This window comes from Diadema setosum, chromosome 14 (assembly GCF_964275005.1).
Source record: "Diadema setosum chromosome 14, eeDiaSeto1, whole genome shotgun sequence".
Lineage (NCBI taxonomy): Eukaryota > Metazoa > Echinodermata > Echinoidea > Diadematoida > Diadematidae > Diadema > Diadema setosum.
This window is the reverse complement of record NC_092698.1, coordinates 23,141,986-23,162,029: the sequence shown is the minus strand read 5'-3', so window position 1 is coordinate 23,162,029 and position 20,044 is coordinate 23,141,986. Positions and strand designations below refer to the sequence as shown.

The 20,044-nt window shown below is 38.2% G+C and overlaps 1 protein-coding gene across 1 annotated transcript in view; it reads right to left on the bottom strand.

Moving 5' to 3' along the window:
* Window positions 1-17,981, bottom strand: part of LOC140238220 (zinc transporter ZIP12-like) — a 66,111-nt gene extending 48,130 nt beyond the window's left edge. The window contains exons 1-2 of the mRNA XM_072318156.1: window positions 17,685-17,981; window positions 2,911-3,246 (exon numbers count right to left, since the gene is read on the bottom strand). Coding sequence (XP_072174257.1) covers window positions 2,911-3,246; window positions 17,685-17,981 — 633 coding nt within the window. The remainder of the gene's footprint in view (window positions 1-2,910; window positions 3,247-17,684) is intronic.
* Between the last annotated feature and the right edge of the window lie 2,063 nt (window positions 17,982-20,044).

Sequence of the window (20,044 nt, the reverse complement as noted above, 5' to 3'; positions counted from 1 at the left end):
GTCATATTATATGCTTTGGCCGGAAATGAAATTAAATGAAATGAATGAAAATGAATAAATTGTTATCCTCCTGAAAATGCTATACGTTAGACGCATTTGACACAATGTCTGATAATCGACACATGTTATTATGATGACAGTATTATTTTTGTCCTTTTTGAAGTTTGTATACTCAGTTAATTGTACTATGGGAAAATTGTAAAACAAAGCAAACAATGGAGAAAATACAAGAAGGGGAACCGTCTAGTTATGGAAATATCGCGATACAACATCAACGTTTAACAGTGTCTGATAGGTTTTGATGGCTTATGATTGATTGATTATGATTGATTGATTGATTTCATTTCTGCATTTCCCTCTAAGTAATAAAATATGTAGTCCAAAGCCAATTGTACAAATTCAGTCAGAGATTTGAACAAAGTTTTAAGGCACTCGGAGTTGCTGTACAGACCTAACAGATGGTTAAACACCGACATGCACACAAATGGGCCAAGGAGCGCCCTTTTTTCTGCATAAGTAGACGAGAGTTAAGTCCTTGGTTAAGGACCTCCCTTTGTTGGCCGTGGGACGTCTACGATATTCACGCTGAACGTCTGATGGTTATCACCCAACGAAAGGCCGCTTGCAGACACACGCCCCAAGTCGGAGAACAAGTATTACAAGCCGAGGAGAGATGGATCACGCTTCCTGTGCGATGCGGCTGACATGCTCTGTGCCCTGCCTGTTAAAGAGCACTGTCACGTTATAACCTCCGTAGGGTAACCCTCCGAATTCCATTCAGGAAGTTTTATCATCCCTGTTACACACATTCCATCTCGTGCATTATTCTATATACTGCAGCTTCTGCTAGATTCACTATTAAAATGCCAACGCTAAAAACAGGTGCATTGAAATTTCGTTTACCGAGGTAGTAATATTCCCGTTATAGGTTTGTTGGCACCGTTCACATTGGCGAAACAACACGGTAATAGATACCGCGGTAATTCACTTGGTACCGGTATTCCCGGTAAGCAATGCGCATGCGCATGTCTCCTGCGGGGAAAATCAGGAAAATCAGAAAGAATGTCAGGTTATGTGAGAAGTACACCGCTGTGGAATGATTCACAATCAAAACTCGTATGCGCATTTGAATTATAACCACCCTAAATGCCATGGTATAAGCATACCAATTATATCAGAGGTAGAAATGCCACAAGGAAAACAGTATTTGGACTGATATCCTTGTACAAACGCTACGAAATTTTGCTTTCATATAGTTCATACTTTCTGTCCTAATTCCTTTCTATTTATTTAAAAAATGATAGAAATGGTACTAAGAAAATGACAGAGAAGTGCATCAAAGCGTAATATCTAATGAAGCAAAGATATCATCGAAGGGAAATTTGCTCATTCGAAAAGGGGTGCTTTTATATGCCTAGTTTGGTCTACACATACAGCACATGCTTTATATTGTCCGACGGGTCGGAAAAAGACGAAAAGATATTCATATACTACAGTTTCTTTACGGATGCCCTAATAAAAGTTTTTAAAATGAAATTTTCCACGCTATAATACTATTACCTTTACCTTCAGGCACTAAGTGACAAATGCAAGAAGTTCTTGGGTTTTTTTTCAATAATGGGTCTGTGGTAGGTTACTGTAATTGTACCAACATTTCATGTTAACCAAAATTCAAGTAGTTTGGGTATAGTTGCGGAAATGCATGTATCGTTTTCAAGTACTGCGTTATCGTTGTACATTGATCCATAGTGCGACACGGGAGTGCTACTGTCTGTGCTTATTTGCATGAGTCATCATTCCTAGTAGCAACAGTTTTGTTCGTATTCGTATCCACCCCCCTCCTCCATGTAAGACATTTTGAAGGAAGTGAGAAACACGACGTTAAAGAAATAGGCCTAAGTGTCGCGCCCGCTACTTTGCTCAATCACAATCAAACAGTGCCCCTCAATAGCTACAAAATTAACTTCGACGGACTACAACTGACTTTCGAAATACAGATGTGCCATGTTGACACATGGGCCCTGACATTAGAACGGGTGGTGTAATATTCTGTAATAGTGTGGGGATGATGGAGGGTTTAGAGGCCTCTTCAATGCGGATGAGAGCATACAAACGAAGGTGAAAATGACTATTCACGAGGCAAAGACGATGTCGATAAAGAGCTACATCTAATCGTATAGAGTTGCGGCCTACCGATTGTCTAGCCAAATCGAACAATGTACTGAGGACATCTCTCAAATTACAACAGATCGTCTGTATCATAATCAATTGTTATGTACATTATTTTGTATTACTTTATATGGAAATAAAATCATTTTGAATTTGAAAATTTGAAAATTTGATATTTATTACTTAAGTGTAGTCCGATGTTTTTCTCAAGGAGTATAAGCTTTTGTAGGAACCCATCATAAGAAGACATAGAAGGCCAGAAACAGATAATCATCTCAATCAGGGTTACAAAATAATCATAAAATGGAATATTTGAACCGAGCGATTTCATCAACAGTGTATATCTACGCCATATCTACATCTATCGACCCTTGTATACATGTATCTATCAATGTCTGTGGTAACGTCATCTCTGATGTCACTTTCATCGTCGTAGTCATTCTTGGATATTTTTTTCATAATTTCCATTATAATTACCAGTATAGCCTATAGAAATAATACATCTTCTCATGGATTTATTTCTTCTTCTCATCTCGGGATGAAGCGGGACGTAGGAACTAGTCAAAAAAAAAAAAGGTATTACATATGATATTGCTAATAATAACAACGGATTCACACATTCACTTCAGGCTTAAATGTCCTTGAAGACATGACCTCAACTTTACAAACTGACATGGTTTATGAATGGACTTATAATTTGTTATTGTTCTTTATTCTCGGAACCAGCTTTAGTCTAATTACCTGGAATCTGGAGGTTGGAATGTACGATCTGTTGACGCTCTCAATGAGCAGATCAAGCTTTTCCTCTGAGAAGATGGTATCCTCGCCGTACGTCAACTGTTCCCCGAGCGGCGGTACCTCCGTCGACGAGTTGAGCCCGCTGAGCGCCACCAGGTAATCCCGGTAAGTGAACGAGTCGTTGGTGCCTGCCGTTGACGGGCCCATGGTGCAGGCGTCCTGCGGAGCGTGGAGGTAGTAGATGAGCACGACGCTTGCCTTCCCGAAGGCGGCATCGTCCAGCGAGCCATCCGCGACATCAATCCCAATTATTCTAAAGAGCGTCTCTGCGGGAAGACACTGTCGAGAAACCACCAAGAGAATCAAAAGAAACGTCAGAACAGAACAAGGTGAATTCATTTCATTTCATTTCTTTTCTTTTCCTTTATTTTCTTTATTTAAGCACAGTCCGGAGACTGTTCTTCCGCAGGTCCGTGCGGATAAAATACAACATGTATCAGAAATGAAAAACAAAACTCATACATAAAGTTCTCATATCTCTACATCAAACGATGCGCTCATATGTATAGTGTATTCAGTGCCTATAGGTCATCTCACTATGATAGTACTCCGTTTAAAATTTCGTCGACTGAAGTTAAATGTGCATTTTCAGCAAAATGTACATGCTTGTACATACGCATGGATCAAACTCTGGCGGAGTATTAGTGAAATCCAATTTGGATTATGAAGATGACTGATAAAAAGAACTCAAATCACATAGTAACCGCATTTTTTTTTTTTTCAATCAGAAGGGCTGAAGAAATAGGAATCGCAAAATCAGAGAGCGTAAACAAGTTATATAGTAGATGTAATTTTTTCCTCTTCCTGAAAGGCAATATTTTTATCCTTTGTTATGATCGACGGTAGAAAAAGAAAGATTTTGTCAATACTTTATAACAGAGAGAGAAATTCATGTGTCTCAATATACATTACTAAAATGCAAAATGTTATCGGAGCTTTCCATCAGTACAGCGGCTATTCATCGATCGCCAGACACAAAAATCTTTTAGGAAGGTATAGTGCGACAACTGCGCACTCCTACTATCGTGTTTTCATTCTTCAACGTGGGGTTCATGCAGGTCGACAAAGAAGTAACTTTTAGAACATGTGATGGATGACGTCACTTTTAAATATTAAAAATAATGCTTGAAAAGTAACACCATTTTCATGCCATCTTAGGATGATGTACAAACGGTGCTTTCAAAAACAAGAGTACTGTGATCCTTAAAAAAAAAGTACAACTCTAATGTGCTACTGTACCTTCACAGGAGTAACGCAGTGTTAAACTGGATGATTGACTTGAACATTTGCTACCACATAACTGATTTCAAATCGTGATTGTCAGCAGGGATTGTTTTTCTTTGTCAAGAATCTTATGGAAGAATTTTGCTGGATATTGCAGTGTCTGCGAAAGCTGAGATGATATCTTTAATGTAAAATGAACAAATTTGTGCAGTTTCTTCCAAGGCTCGTAAATCTATGTAGTCTGCTACAGTGCTGTTGCCGAGAGACGAGAAAACAGCGCTTACTTCTGAATATCCGCCTTTTCGCTGACTCATTCTAGGACATATCCCCGAAGACATGAGGCTGCGAAAGGGTCTGGTTAACGGTAACAATCTTTCGTTTTGTCTTCTTCTTCTTCTTCTTCCTTTTTTTTTTGTTTGCCTAGTGCAAACGCGAAATTTTCATGAAATATTGTGGAGTGGGTGACGTGGTGACTCGTAAAGGGGGTAGTCTAGCAGAAAAGGTACTGATTATAAGTCAATACATGATATTCTTGATTGAACTTCGGATCTCTTTTTCCGCGGAATATATAGGTAAACCAGATTCTTTCAAATAATAAAGATTTGCTTGAGACTTAGCCTGATGTAACACACTGAAATACAAGGAGGATTTCAACTAATTTTCCTCGAGGTTCCTGCTCTGAAATTATGTATCAGTGGCAACTTCTTATGGGAGGTGGGGTCAGTCTTGGACACGACAGGTAGTCTAATCGAGTAATTGTTGTAATTGGTGGTGGTAGTATAAGATCCCTCAGCACTAACAATAGTTGTAGCAGTAACAGTAGTAGTAGTATAGTAACAGAAAGGAGGAGCAGTAGCATTAGTAGCAGTAGCAGTAGCAGCAGCAGCAGCAGCAGCAGGAGCAACAGAGCTTATAGAATTAGTGATATCAATATGGTTGTTATTTTTTGGAGGAGGGGGTACAATAACCCTATTAGTATCAGCTCATTTTCCACCACAACACTTTTGAATGTATATCCATCCAGTGCATATTTTCATGCAATTCCCCTTTAGCCTTACGTCGTTGAAAATCCTAAACTGACAAGGTGTAATTTGTTAAGCGAGAAAAGTTTGGCCTTTGATATGAACGAGAGACGATTTGCACGTTGCGCCCACAAAAACAATTTCTTGACTGCACACCTTAGATACTGTTATATTATCTGATATTTCCTTTTCGGGGGAAGGGGTGGGCGGGTGGAGGAGATGGGAAATAATGAGAGTAAGGGCCTGTTGTTATGATAACATGGGTGGAGCATTTTTTTTTTAATAACGTTGAGTTTGACAAGTTCTTGGTATCTTAATATTCGATGCTAAAATAGACAATGAACAGGTGCAATACCTTTTTAACTTCTTTTTTGGTTGCAATTAATTCCACCGCACCTTCTGTCTGTCCTTGACTCATTTAGTTTGCGGTAGCCTTTAAAGTACAGGAAGTGTCAATCAGAAACTGTTGTTCGTCTGAACAGGGCATTCTCTTCAAACCTACTGAGGAGGTTTATATGCTTTCGAAAGATCTGAAGCACTTGCAGTTGAAAAGGAACTTCAAACTACATTCTATTCATGTAAAATACATCTCATAAACCAGTGCAATATTCTTTAAAATCTAATGTGCAAGAAAATCAAGGGTATTTACAGTTCCCTTGTTCTTTGTGGGGTTTTTTTTTTACAGTAACATTGCTCAAAATCACACAAACAAATGAGATGAGATGCTATCTTCGTCCGTTCATGACTTCTTTATGTTATACAGATTTATTTGTGTCCTATTCGTCAAACCCTTTTCACTACTGAAATACAATTACAAGACGATTGAACATTCTCAAACGGGGCTCAGCATTTCCCCCAAATATAAATTCCATTGACATTTGTGTGAACAAAGCAATGTGAGAGTTGTGAAATGTTGACTATACACTTCATCTGATAAGCACATACATGCATGTATATGTGTGACCTATATTAGTTTCACAAAGCCGTATAAGCTTTAAAATCCACAACTTTCTTATGTTTCTGAACTAAATTAAATTCTGAAGTGTTATACTAACAAAAATCCCCAAATTGCGTGTAATTGCAGTTAACTGCTACCTGAACAGGTCTATGAAAATGCATGGGGTAATGTTCTTTTTTTTTTCTTTCGTGTGTGTGTGTGTGTGTGTGTTTTCCATATGCTCTGGGTCTCATTATCTACAGCATCATTCTGCATAGTTTGACCAACATGGATCTAGCATCAACTGTGACACATAGGGATTTCGTGGTTTGAGCAGTCCGCACGACGTATTGCTCGGATTCTGAAGGATAAGCCCCTGTCGAGTCATGTGGTTCATCCAAGAGTATACGTCCAGACTCACTGCCAGCAGAGTAAGATGCATGCACATGCGGCTTTAATACTCCAGGAGTAATTTCGTCTCTTATTCATCGCACACTCATCCCCTCAAGACGCTGACGACTTCCGAGTAACGTACTCTGCCCAGGAGAAGCTGGTCCCAAATAAGAATCATGAGAGTCCCCATAGTGGAACGTTCGGTTTCACTTTCACCTGCCCTGTTTAAAAACTGCCTTTACTGTCATTCATCGGTTGAGCTGTAAACCCCCTGTAATCAACTGGTAATATCTAGTAGCTCCATGGCAATATACAGTATTTGGAGCCATGCAGCGTCGCCTAAAATATCGAAAAATTGTCATTTTATGTCATTGTCAAAAGGCGTTAGGTTGTAGGGTCTACATAATCATTGATAATTATATTGTAACATATGAACATGAACATTATATTGTGAAGTGCATTATCGGTACCAAAACAGGTCATATCTGCATTCTTGTTCGCCCTACTTTTATCCACACCGCCCTGTAGCAAGGCGGATAAAGGTTCTATATTTAAAGCAGGAGATTCTCGATTCACATACCGTGATGTATTAATGTATATATATATATATATATATATAAACAATGTATAAGACAACAAGCAATACGGAGTAGTGGTTATAGTAGAAGCAGTAGTAGTAGTAGTAGTAGTGGTAGAATTATAGCAGTCGTAAAGTACTATGATATAGAAAGATTGAATACAAGCATCTCTTTCATAATACCTAACTTTCTATTTAAAAAAAAAAAAGAGTGAAAAGGTTCACTCACGGAAGAGTGAATTTCAGAAAAGGGTGAATTTAGAGTGCAATCGTTGTGAATTTAGAGTGATTTTTTTTTTCATTTATTTTGGAGTGACATTAGGATCACTCAAAAATCTTGGAGATATCCCTGAGCTCACTTCAAAATTAATTAAAATAAACATTTTCATTTAAAATTTACTTTAATTTCATTCTAAGCTTACTCTTTTTTGTTTTTTTCCCTCCTACAAGAGTGAATATTCACTCGCGCTTTTTTTTTTTTTTTTTTAGAGTAATGAGTGGAATAATCTCCGTGTTTGATGTCAGTTGTGTATTTGCTTTACAACTCAAAGTTGATAATTGTAAACGCGTCTTTTGCTCCTCACGTCTCTTTTTCTCTGTCTGTGTCTGACATTTTCATTTCAATGCTTATTTTTCCTGCTTTTCCTGCAAATAACTCATTTCCTGAACCATATTTCATGCTCTTGCTTGCAGATCAACTCTATCGAAACATTTGTGGAGAAGCAGGACTACTTCAATTAGGTAGACGACGTGTCAGTGTTCTGATTTCTGTTCTTGAAAACGGCCTTGAAAGCCGAAAATAGAAATTGCGTTTGTTTGGATGTTGTTGTTTAATGGCACAATTCATAAACAGCTATGTCTGCAAGCTCTCAAACTTCGAAAGTCACTATATATCTCAGACTTTCAACGAAAACCTGACATGTGAAACGTTTGTTAACTGTTTTTGCGTGTGTTTGTGTGTGTGTGTGTGTGACCTTTCTAATGAGAGTAACATTTCGCTTTTAGATTGATTTCATGCCTCATAAAACAATAACAAAATGTTCGAAAACAAATCCACAAGATAACTGTTCTGCGGTAATTAATGGAATCATTGAATTCAAAGAAGTCAAAGATAAAATCAAATTCAATTTTTAAGAGACGAAAAATGCAGGTGTCTGCCATCTTAAACAGGTACTTGATAATACACTGTAATATTGATAGTTATCTAAAATTTGAACACACACACATACGCACACATACATTTTTTTATAATTCTTTATTCGAATTTCGTTCAATTTCATATCACAAGAATCAGGAAAGTTCACAGAACAAAAACAAGACATCATACGAAAACAGACTGCATTATACACAAACATAATACAAATTAACATCAACTTACACTATATAAGGACAAAATGCAGTAATACTAACATTGTGCAAACTAATGTCAAACTTAGATTGTAACTCTTTTAACCAAAAAAAAAAAAAACAAACAAACACAAACACAAAAAAAAACCAACGAAATCCGCTTTTTTGGGTTTTTTTAACACATATTCTCGCAAAAGCCCGCAAAACAGGAACATAATAGATAATTTGCTTAAAAAACAATGGGCATATTTCATTGCTTCTCGAAAAAAAAAGAGAGAAAAAAAGAGGCCATTCGCGAGAAAACATACACACATGCACGCAGACACACCCACATAACACCAACATGCCCTCCCCCGCCCTCCCCGTGCCTTCAGCCCTCAGGTTTATATTTACACTTGAATAACTCTGCCGTGTATAAGTTGCCATTTTATTTGTCATACAATAAAATACATCCTAATCATAATATGGAGATGATGTGGAAAGGTAGAAGCAATAGAGAAAAAAAAAAACCCGACAACGATGTGATAATAACTCGCGGATACGGCAAAATCAAGACAAAAAAGAAATCACGTATCATAGATCATCCTCAGTATACATCATATATTCCCACTTTAACAGATGCATTCCAACTGTTCCTCTTTTACTCGCTCTCTTATTTTCTTCTTCTTTACACATATTACAATACTTCATAAAATCATTAAACTTCGGTACCTTCCCTTCTGATCTCGCTAAATATATTTGTATTCCATCATTGTATATTCCATAATTGTATTCCATCATTTGACTTTTAACAAGTTGCCGGAAATACCTGTATAAACAACACATCGTACTCACGTGCAAGACACACATCTCTTGCGTACCACCCACCCACACACACACACACAATCATCAATTTACAAGTGTCTACTTATCGATAAGATCACACCTGGGCAGTCTAAAGGGAACTTGCAGGTGATTCCTTCATCCTGCTGAAACTTGATAGCCTCTATTGGTTTTCTTTGATTTTGAATCTCTATATGCTTTTGCAAGCAAAGTTTGAGGCTGTAATGATAATGGGAAACGTCGACCCGCGTTTGTTAATGATGGTTACACAGAAAAGTCTAAAAATTGAGATCAATAACGAGTTCATACTTTTACTTACTTACTTTGCGTTAAATTTTCCAGAATGATGATGTAGGACAGGGCCTGTTCATCGATCAGGGTTAGTTATATTCTGCTTGACTCTGCTGACTCTTGAATTTTCATTCGCTGAAAGAAGAGATATTGTATCTCACGTGACAGAGCGCTACATTTATTATCTTGTGAGAATTTTTGTAACACCGTTACCATTCAATCTATGATGGTTATATAGATAATCATTATAATTTTGGTTGTAAGGATAGAATTAACCCGACAAGGAAGTCATTGTACCATTGTCACCTCACCCCAACACAAGCAAAACATTGATACTGGATCTGGATTGGAAGTACTGGAAATTACGTAATTTGTGGGAGATATTATAAATTTACTACTCTACCGTCAAATATGATATTTTGGTAATGAACTATCAATTAAACAATTACCCTCTTCAAAGGCGGGTTAAACCCAAACATGGACTGAGTGAATGCAGCAATAGCAGAACACATCAGTGAAGTTTCATTTTTTATGAAAAGTACACATTCCCTTCTCTTGATACTGACGCATGTCAAGGGTAATTGAATCCCTCCTGTTCACTGAAAGAAAATGATTTTTTCATTGTTCTGGAAAATTGAAAATATCTGGAATTCTCTTTAAGTTTTCTTTATATCTTTTTCCATACGTGAAATGACGAAATGTTGTAGTCTTCTCATCCACCAATATCCTAATAAATCATTGATAATAATAATAATAACAATAATACTTTTATAAAGCGCATAATAAGCACATGCTTCTCTATGCGCTGAATACATTATTGTATTCTACTTATATCGCTGCATTCGCTCATTCCAGTCCAAATATAAGTTAGTCTGATAAGAAAGAGTAAAATATTACGAGTTCAACAGTAAAATTTCGATCAAAATCGGGTGAAAAATAAGGAAGTTATGACATTTTAAAGTTTCGCTAATTTTACAGGAAACAGTTCTTGAACGGTCAATATGAATATGCAAATGACAAAGTGAGTATGTCATACCCTCACAACTTGCCATATAGTTTGTACATACAATTTTGAAATTTCCAGTTTTTCATTCAAATTCGATTATGCCCGAGGCTTATATCCTGGTATAGCCAACTGATCACTATTCTGAAGTTATTCATTCAGGAATAACATCATTTTTCAAACTTCAATGACAGAAACATTGAATTTTCGTCATTTTTTTTTTTTTTTGTACAGGATCAATGGAAAATTGTGAGGTTATGGCATGGTTAGCTCATTCATTTGCATATTCATATCCACTGTACAAGTACTGTTTTGCAGAAATTAGCAAAACTTCAAATGTCATAGGTTCCTAATTTTTCATCCGATTTCAGTCAAATCTTTAAGGTTGAACTCGTAAGATTTTACTCTTTTTTTATCAGACTAACTTATATTGGACTGGATTTCCCCTTTAATGAAGGTGAATTATCTATTGTAAAAGTTTATGTACACATGGTTGAAGTTATGTCTCTTTTTTCGCATGTACAATTTTATGCAATCAAGCAGCATCAGCCGCTATTGTTTGAATTTTTGCGTGTTTTTATATGTTCTTTATATTGTTAAACAAAATTTCATTTCATTTCATTTCCACATCTGATAAATAACGATTACAAAGAATTTAAGAAGTATACATAAAACAGGAAAATACAGAAAAAATACAATACCATTTTGACAAGAGACTAAACACTACGAAAAAAATATTCAATTGAAATAAGGAATATAAAAGGACATTTCGACAAGTATGGTCTACGTCGATGTAGGGCAATTTGTCAATCAGTTGCAATGAAAACATCTCGACGGGAGAATTTCATGAATTTGAATAACAAAGCAGTACCCGCTGCATGCTATAAGGATTAGAACCAACACTTGCTGTCGGGCGAAAGCTCGGTGGTCTAGTGGAGATGACGCCTGTCCGGTGATCAGGAAGTCGTAGGTTCGAATCCTGCTCGAGTATGTACGCCCATGATTTTTTATCATGGCTACTACCAAAACACTGATCAATTCAGTGCTTATTTACGTCGATGTAGGGCAATTTGTCAATCAGTTGCAATGGTCAGAAAAGTTATTTAAGAAAGGCAGCAATAGATATATAAGGAAAGGTGTATGAATTCCTTCATATTCTTATTTGATATAATGATAGATGATTATAGACTGGTTGATGACCTGGACCCTTTTCGTTGTTTTTTTCCCCCTTCTTTTTAAAGGAAATCCTGAGGAGGAAAATAAACGTGAGATGCTGGGGTAGTGAGGATCTGGCACAGGCACGTCCAGAGCTGACACAAGGGGCCACACCGATCTTTTACCCTATCGCAAGAGATCGACGAGAGGAGTATTTTTAGAAGGTATCAACTCCTTTTTAACCCCTCCTCGCGGGAGATGATGTTTCACATAAAAAAAAGTCAGGGTGTCGACTTGATCCAGAAGTGATCCTTTATTTTTGCACCCTCTTTCTGTGGATCAAACTACTGTGCAGAAGGTTGCCCATAGCATTCCAAAAGATCCTAGAGAAAAGGTTATGACTGGAGATTTCAAGTAAATATCACTTACGGCTCAATTCGCTTTCTACAATGTTCTAGGCAAATCAAGGATTCTATTTTTTTTATCTCTGCAAAACAGCCTGTCGCCCTCTGAGATACGAATTCAAGTATACGTCATTGACCATGTCGAGGTCGAGATTATATTACATGTGACTCTGCTTTTGTAATCAAAAGCATCAATATTTGAATGTCTGATAACTAACACTGAGGGGACGCGTCAGGAACAACCTTTAGTTAGTCAGCTCATCAATTTTCTTAATTATACCATTTTCCTATTCTCTCTTTTTCTCTTTTCCTTTGAAATGGATGTGAAAGAGATGGACTATACCTCAATACATGTACGTGTAGAAAGTACCACGAATAACGGCAAAGAGTTGACAATAGCATATCATCAAATGTTAGGAAGAAACCAAGATTGAGTTTCATCCACGCTTTACCTTATCTTTTTCGCCTTTTTTTCAGTTTTTGTTTTTTTTTTTTTTTTTTTCGTTTTGTTTCACCGGTGCCTTAAAATTTCAGTCCAAGCGTCTCATTCACAGATACATGTAGGCCTACTTCCAGAGATACTTGCGTCTGCACGTTCGTCATTGGTGACATATCGACACAGAGATATTCGCTTCGACGGTATTCTCAGCTGTCCCTCTGGAACTCTACACTTTCATAAAAGATGATGAAAGTGTTTCGCTGCGTTACCTCTCAGGAAAAATACTGTGTTGAACTTGTCCCTGATTAAAAAGAATTGACTGTTTTAAACTCTAACCTTCAGAGGACCTCTGACCTTAAAATCCACGTGAATTGATAATTTTACAATGTTTTATCGATATGGATATATAGCGAACACTATGTTATTGCATTGTAATATCTATTCCCTCCCCCTCCCCAGATGTAAGTTGAAATGCTGATGATAATGAAAGGTGAAGTTATTTTACCGTAGCAATCAATGACACACAAGGTATTGGCAGTTTGATACGCCGTTAGATTGTAGACTCTGTTCCTGAAAGGACTTCTGATTATTAAAGAGGAAATCCAGTCCAAATTTAAGTTAGTCTGATTAAAAAAGTAAAATCCTACGTGTTCAGCGGTAAAAAATTGGACTGAAATCGGATGAAAAATAAGGAAGTTATGACATTTTGAAGTTTTGCTAATTTCCGCAAAACAGTTCTTGTACAGTGGATATGAATATGGAAATGAGTGAGCTAACCATGTCATACCCTCACAATTTTCCATTGATCGTGTACATAATAACTACGAATATTCAATGCTCCTATCATTGAAGTCTGAAACATGATGTCATTCCTGGTTGAATAACTTCAGAATAATAATCAGTTAGATATACATTGTACGAGGAGTTGAGCCTCGGGCATAATATTGCGTTTGAATGAAAAACTGGAAATTTCAAAATTTTATGTTCAAACTATATGGTAAGTTGTGAGGGAATGACATGCTCACTTTGCCATTTGCATATTCATATTAACTGTTCAAGAACTCAGTGTTTCCCCCAAAAATAGCGAAATTTCGAAATGTCATAACTTCCTTATTTTTCATCCGATTTCGATCAAAGATATACTGTTGAACTCGTAATATTTTACTCTTTCTTATCAGACTAACTTATATTTGGACTGGATTTCCCCTTTAACAGATGCAGTTCCCAAAACTTCACTTCTGACATCAATTAAGTTGATCTTTCCATTGCACAACTCGGGTCCAAAGAATGATGTGCAAGCGATATTCCCATCCTGGCCTCCTTGATCCTCTTCGACGTCTCAATTAGATTCACACAGCCCCTGTCATCTCGGTGGTGCTAATACAATCATATAAGACTTGCTGACCACTAAAGGGACAGACAAGTAGCCTGCGTTGACCACTTGTTGATAGCTAAGGTAGGTCAGCGGTCATAGAGGTTGATTGTCCATCCTGTAGCAGTTTAGTCAGGATCAGTCTCCTATCTGCATGCCCGTATTTCGGTTGGCTTGACCTATATGACGAGGCATGTAAGCAGTTGTTTTATGTAAAATATATTCATTCTGTAAATTGTGTCTTGTCTATGATGGATGTGCAGTAGACGCGTTTGAAACTTCCATAAAAATGTGTCTTCTGTGATTTGTAGACTGATATGTAGGCCTAAACGTCTAACTTCTCTCCCCCCCCCCTACAATAATTTGCCTCAACTCACATGGTTTTTGTTCTTTCTTTGGCAACAGCGGTCGATTAGCAGGTCTGTACATACACACCTATACTTGTATAGACAATTGTGAGCATTTAAAGGGATAGTGCAGTTTCGGGTGAAATGGATATTGCGGTTTCCAAAGTTTTTTGATGATTTTTTTTTCTTTAGATAATGAGAAATTTATTATGGAATATGAAATAACAATTTTTAAGAGAAATTGAAAGTTCTTTTGATGAAAATTGGTTTTGAAATGGCTGAGATATCCAAAACAATGCGATCCTAATAAGAGGTGGGACCCACCTGTTATCATAAGCGCTCTGTTTTACTTTGTTTTTTGGATACTTCAGCCATTTCAAAACAGATTTTCATGAAATAAACCTTGAATTTCTCTTAGAAGTGTATGCTTTCTAATTTTTAATGAAATGATTTCTAAGTATCTTGCAAAAAGTTTAAAGCTGAATCCTCACCTCAACCAATACTATACCATCCCTTTAAGCTGCTGTCCCGCTGACGATCCATCGTTAATATCTTGGAGTTTAAAAGTTCACATGGCGGATACGGAGATGCTACTATAAATACTCTCTAATATGGACGAAATGTGCTCCTCTGGACCAGCATAGCCGATGATTCACTTGTTGCAAGCTGGAAGTTAATTCGACGTGGGGACAGGGATTCGGTGAGGAGGGAGTATATAGTGACTATGACCCGGTATAATATATATACACGTACACTGCAAGAAGTCTGGTGTTAAATATGAAACACCGAGATGGTGTTCATTTCTGGTGTTAGATTAACACCTCCGGGTGTCACTTCAAAATTTAACATTTTTTTTGTGTGTGTGTGAATAGTTTCTTAGTTACTGTTCTTCTTGCTGATTTTGAACTCAAGAAGACGATCAAGAATTTTCCGATAAAGTACTTGAATTTTGAAAATAAAAAGGTGTGAACACATTTACACTAAAGTAACACCAGTTGGTGTTTTCTCCTATTGAAGCTGGGCGGTGTTATACCATTGACATTAACACCAGTAATATCAAATCAACACCGTGCGGTGTCATCGTTGAATGAACACCAGCACAGTGTCAAATTAACACCACGAAGTGCCAAGTGAACCCTTTTCAACACTATCACAACATACTTTCTACACCTGTGGGTATCACAACATACTTTCTACACCTGTGGGTGTGGTCCTCTCTTGACAATTGATCGGTGTTAGATTTAACACCCAGATTAAATAAGGAAAGAATAAAAACATCACATCACTGAATGTGTTCACCAGTACACAAAAATCACTTTCACAAAACATCCAAGTTACAATGCGTTCCGTCGTAACGTAAGTCAAACAAACATTCATTTTCTGACTCATCCAATAATGATAAATGTTTTGGTTCGCCCTACTCAAACCTGTCACAAGAAATATAAGGAGTCGACTTTGCCAACAGAAAGACGACTTTGTTTAGAAAACGGGTTCAAAAGTTGCAGTTCCGCTGTGAAGATTATAGCAGTTGAATAAAAATTAGAAATACACTGAAGTATGCTTCGTACAAACTGTCTTTATATCTCAGGTTCCTTTACTTTGTGACTGTGAGGGATGAAGTTAGCATACGGAAGTGTCGAGTTCTGAAGAAGTGAACAAATTCCAAACGCATTTTCCAGCTAAGTTTTTTCATGGCAAGGCGGTGACTGGTAACAGGACTTATTACATGGATCTCTCTAGCCACGCAACTGTATGTACTGCATCTCTCATTCCTAAAACCCTGTGAACATGATAGATATGACGAATAGCTATCCTCTTTAAACTTTAGTATAGACGCCGTAGCTCTACTCTTCATCTCTTCATCGCCTATTCTTCCGTTTATGATTACCATACATAGATAAAAATTTCATTTTGTTTATGCAAGTAGTGTTTGTCTCCTGTTATTTGTATCCGTAAGGTGGCGGTAATTTGTGTTCTTAAACGTCACATTTGTGGTCACGTTAAGCAGCATGAGAATATGGAAAAAATGAGTTCCTGCCTTAGATTTGGCGTCACTGGATCTGCACTTCGTGTTCTGTGTTGCAGGGAAGTAATACAGACGTAACAGAGTTTGCTTCGAACATTCGTCTGTATTATATCTTCACTCTTGTTAACAACCCTTCACATGCGTCTTTGTATAATCTTTATATATATATATATATATATATACGTTTAAATGTATACCTACATTGCCTATGTATAATTGTAGGCCTATATACTTGTGTGCCGTGTCTTTGTGTATCCACTTGAATTTAATGAATATATGTAAACAACTGAATAACTTGATGATATAGCTAACTTGATATCCTTTCAATTCATTGTAAATTAGAGCCATTTGCTGCCTGCATTTCAGATATATTAACAAAGATGTACGATACTACCATCCATATCCCTCGAGGAACTGGTTTTAATCTTAAAGTTTCCACCAATATATAAGGGTAGCGGAGGCAAACCTTAGAAAACGAATTACATACTCGTAGTTTTTTGTTTTGCTATATAAATAAATTATTTAGGGGAGAAATGGTAAATTTCACACTTATGTCCCACCTGCTGAACCTTCTAACCTTCTGAAAGTTCAATTACATTCTGTAATAACATAAATTAAAAAACCATGGAAGTGTCACCTATTTGTTTCCTTGGGACTAATTCAGCTGAATATTATATTATATCTATATCAAACTATAATAGATATTTTACTTTCACTTGTAGCTTACGGACTCGATGCGAAGGTATACATCGGATCGAGTTGGCCTGTATAAAGAAAGATGTTTTAATTGATAAAACAAACAAATATCGTTGGACTAGAATGTTCCTGAGGTTCATTAGGCTGCAGCCATTAGTTATGGCTCTTTTCATGTGCAACTCACTCTTTTCTTTGCTTGTAAAAACCTCAAGTATGCCTAAAAAAATAATTTATGCACTGACATAGCAACGCAAGTGGCTAATTGCATAACCCATTGAAAGTGCTTTTGTTCTTCTTTGGCAGTCTCCAGTTATGACCGCCATAATACAGTGCTCTGAAGTCGGATTCATCTATAGAGCATGTAGAGTGCATGCAATCGAAAGAACAATGGGTTCGCACACTGACATGTAGTCCGAGTACGTGCAAATATGGACAGCTTTTTTTATTGAAGGAGAAGCAATGACTTTAGTTCAGTCTTCTGACAAGCTCAAACGATATTACAGTAAGTGATATAAGACTTTATGACAGAATGTACATGCATGAACTTCAGCAAATTCAGTTAGCAGAGCCTTTTTATTAAGCCATATAAAAAAGTAGATACTCTATCCTCTTGAAAGAAAATAGTTTTTACAACAACAACAACAACAACAATAAAATCTTACCCAGTCACAGACCTCCGGCTTGTTGGAGCGGTAACAGTCAACCCGCTGCAAGAGTGTGTCTATCAGGAGCTGCGTTTGAGCGAGGTCCAGCCGGGCCCCGAGCTTTGTTTCCTGCTTCTGCTGCAGCAGTCTGGCCACCCTTTCGAACGGTCCGTTGCGACCGTGGATCTGCCCAGCCGCAGATTGGAAGAGGGCAGACCAGACGAAGACGAAGTAACTCAAAGTTCGCAGACATGAGAAAACTCGGACCCTGACCATGGGGGACACGAAGCATATCAACTGCGTTCCTCGCCCCATGACGTGTGACTGATTAGTCCTCGATAATATCCAAACCTACGGGCTTAATCAAGAGATGCTTTGCCGCTGCCGAATTCCATTTGGGGAAGAAAACTCGCTCCCTTAGTCCGAGCAGTTAAACTTGCTCTCTGTCGCTCGGGCTGCTGCAGCGAACGAAACTTATGACGGCAGGACTTCGAGATAACATATCACTTTAAGTCCTGGAGTATCAAACTTTTCGAGTGAATTCTCGAAGTTAAAAGACACTCTCTTCCCGCAACAATTAAGAATCAGCCACTGTACGCACAATCACCTATAGCTGTTGTAAGTATACAAGACCTGGGTTGAAGTTTTCTTGGCGGCAAGGTTTAGCCAATCATCGCGCGTCATTTGCAAGCACGGCGCACTGACAGTAAGCTCTGCTGTGGTGCGCCCCCTGCTTAGGAAGTGTAATTACGCTACCGGCAGCAGGTAATCAGGAACGGCAGGGCCAGGGCAGTCGGAGGGGCAAGGGGTTAGCCGGAGAGGCTTTCCGGAAGCTTAGCATCATGATGATTAATTCATATTTGCATAACCCAAGGGACGGATGTGTTCCTCCTCTCTTCTCTAAGATGACATCTAGTTACAGTCGCGAGCGCACTGGGCTAGCTGTATTTGAATGCGGCATGCTCTTCCACAGCCGCGCGGGTACTCCTGCGCCGAACGCGTTCTCCCGATGACACGCAAAGTTGGTGCTGTTCCCTCATTGCACAGTGATTACCTGGATCAAGATGGACCTATTTTTAGATACTTAGCCTGATCACTCCTAGCCACAGCAGAGCTCGATTGTGTCTGATTAGTGCATACTTTTCATGGTTCTCCAATTGTGCAATCAACCCTTGGAGCTGCACAATCAACATAATGATTATCAAACCCTGGACAGCGTCGAAAAACCGTCTAGGATCTAGTGACTATTAACCACTGAATATTTTGCGTATTCACGTCGAGTTCGTTTGTTGTTGTTTTTCCTATTAATAAGACAATATGAGCAGGAGACTGGCATACTTTTTAAGTATTTGTGGAAATCGTAAAGCAGGTTCAAGTCCGCCTGGACACTTTGGTAATCCGCCTGCGGCCTGACACTTTTGTGATCCAACTTCAGTTTCATTTCCAAGACATACTTCATCCGTGAAGTTAATTTTGGAAGCGTCATGTCAAATGAACAGGCTATTTGCAATTCTTTCACAAATGTGCTCCCTGATATCCTTCTACAAAGGTCTGTGATTTTCGATAGCAGTCAGAAATAGGCATATTACTGACAGACGGAGACACAAGCAATCTTCGATTGCCTTCATTCTTGTGTTTGGACATTAGATGGATGTGTCGTGGACAGTATCCGGGCAGTTACCGCCTGGACAACTTCCTTCCGGATAACTACCACCCGAATGATAGGGTTATTCCCCCCTAGGGCAACTACCCCGCAGATAAATAGCCTGGTAGGGCAATTACCCTCGAAGGTAATTATCCCCTAGGACAACTACTCCCCGGTGAAAGTTATCTGATGGGTGGTAGTTGCGGTGGGGGGAGGGGGGAGGAAGTTGTGTCCTAGAAGGGAATTTTCCTGTTTGTGATTGCCCTCGGAGGGTAGTTGTCCGGAGGGTAGTTGTCCGGAGGGTAGTTTTGCCCTGGAAGTTAATTGCCCTAGAAAGATAGTGGTCCGGGCGGTAATTCCCCTCGGGGGGAAATTGTCCTGGAGGGTAATCATCCGGGTGGTTTTATATGCATATGAGTGTATGTTTTCATTTGGATGGTCGATGCCTGTGTTTTGTTCATGTTTGTGTGCGTGTCTTTGTGGGTGCTTCAATATCAAAATGGGAATATTACAGGAAAGGAAAGAGTATACGACTTCAGCTCCTGACCCTTCAAACAATGGAATGGTCTATTATCTTTCAGAATTTGAGGAGTCTGTTTTGACAGATATGCCGTTTTTAGCTATGTCGATAAAGCACCGAGGATGAGTCAAACAATGCACCTGCTACGCCACGCACCCTATACGTCCCTGAAAAAAAGCTCAGTTTATCCTGAGCATTACGATGAAAATATCC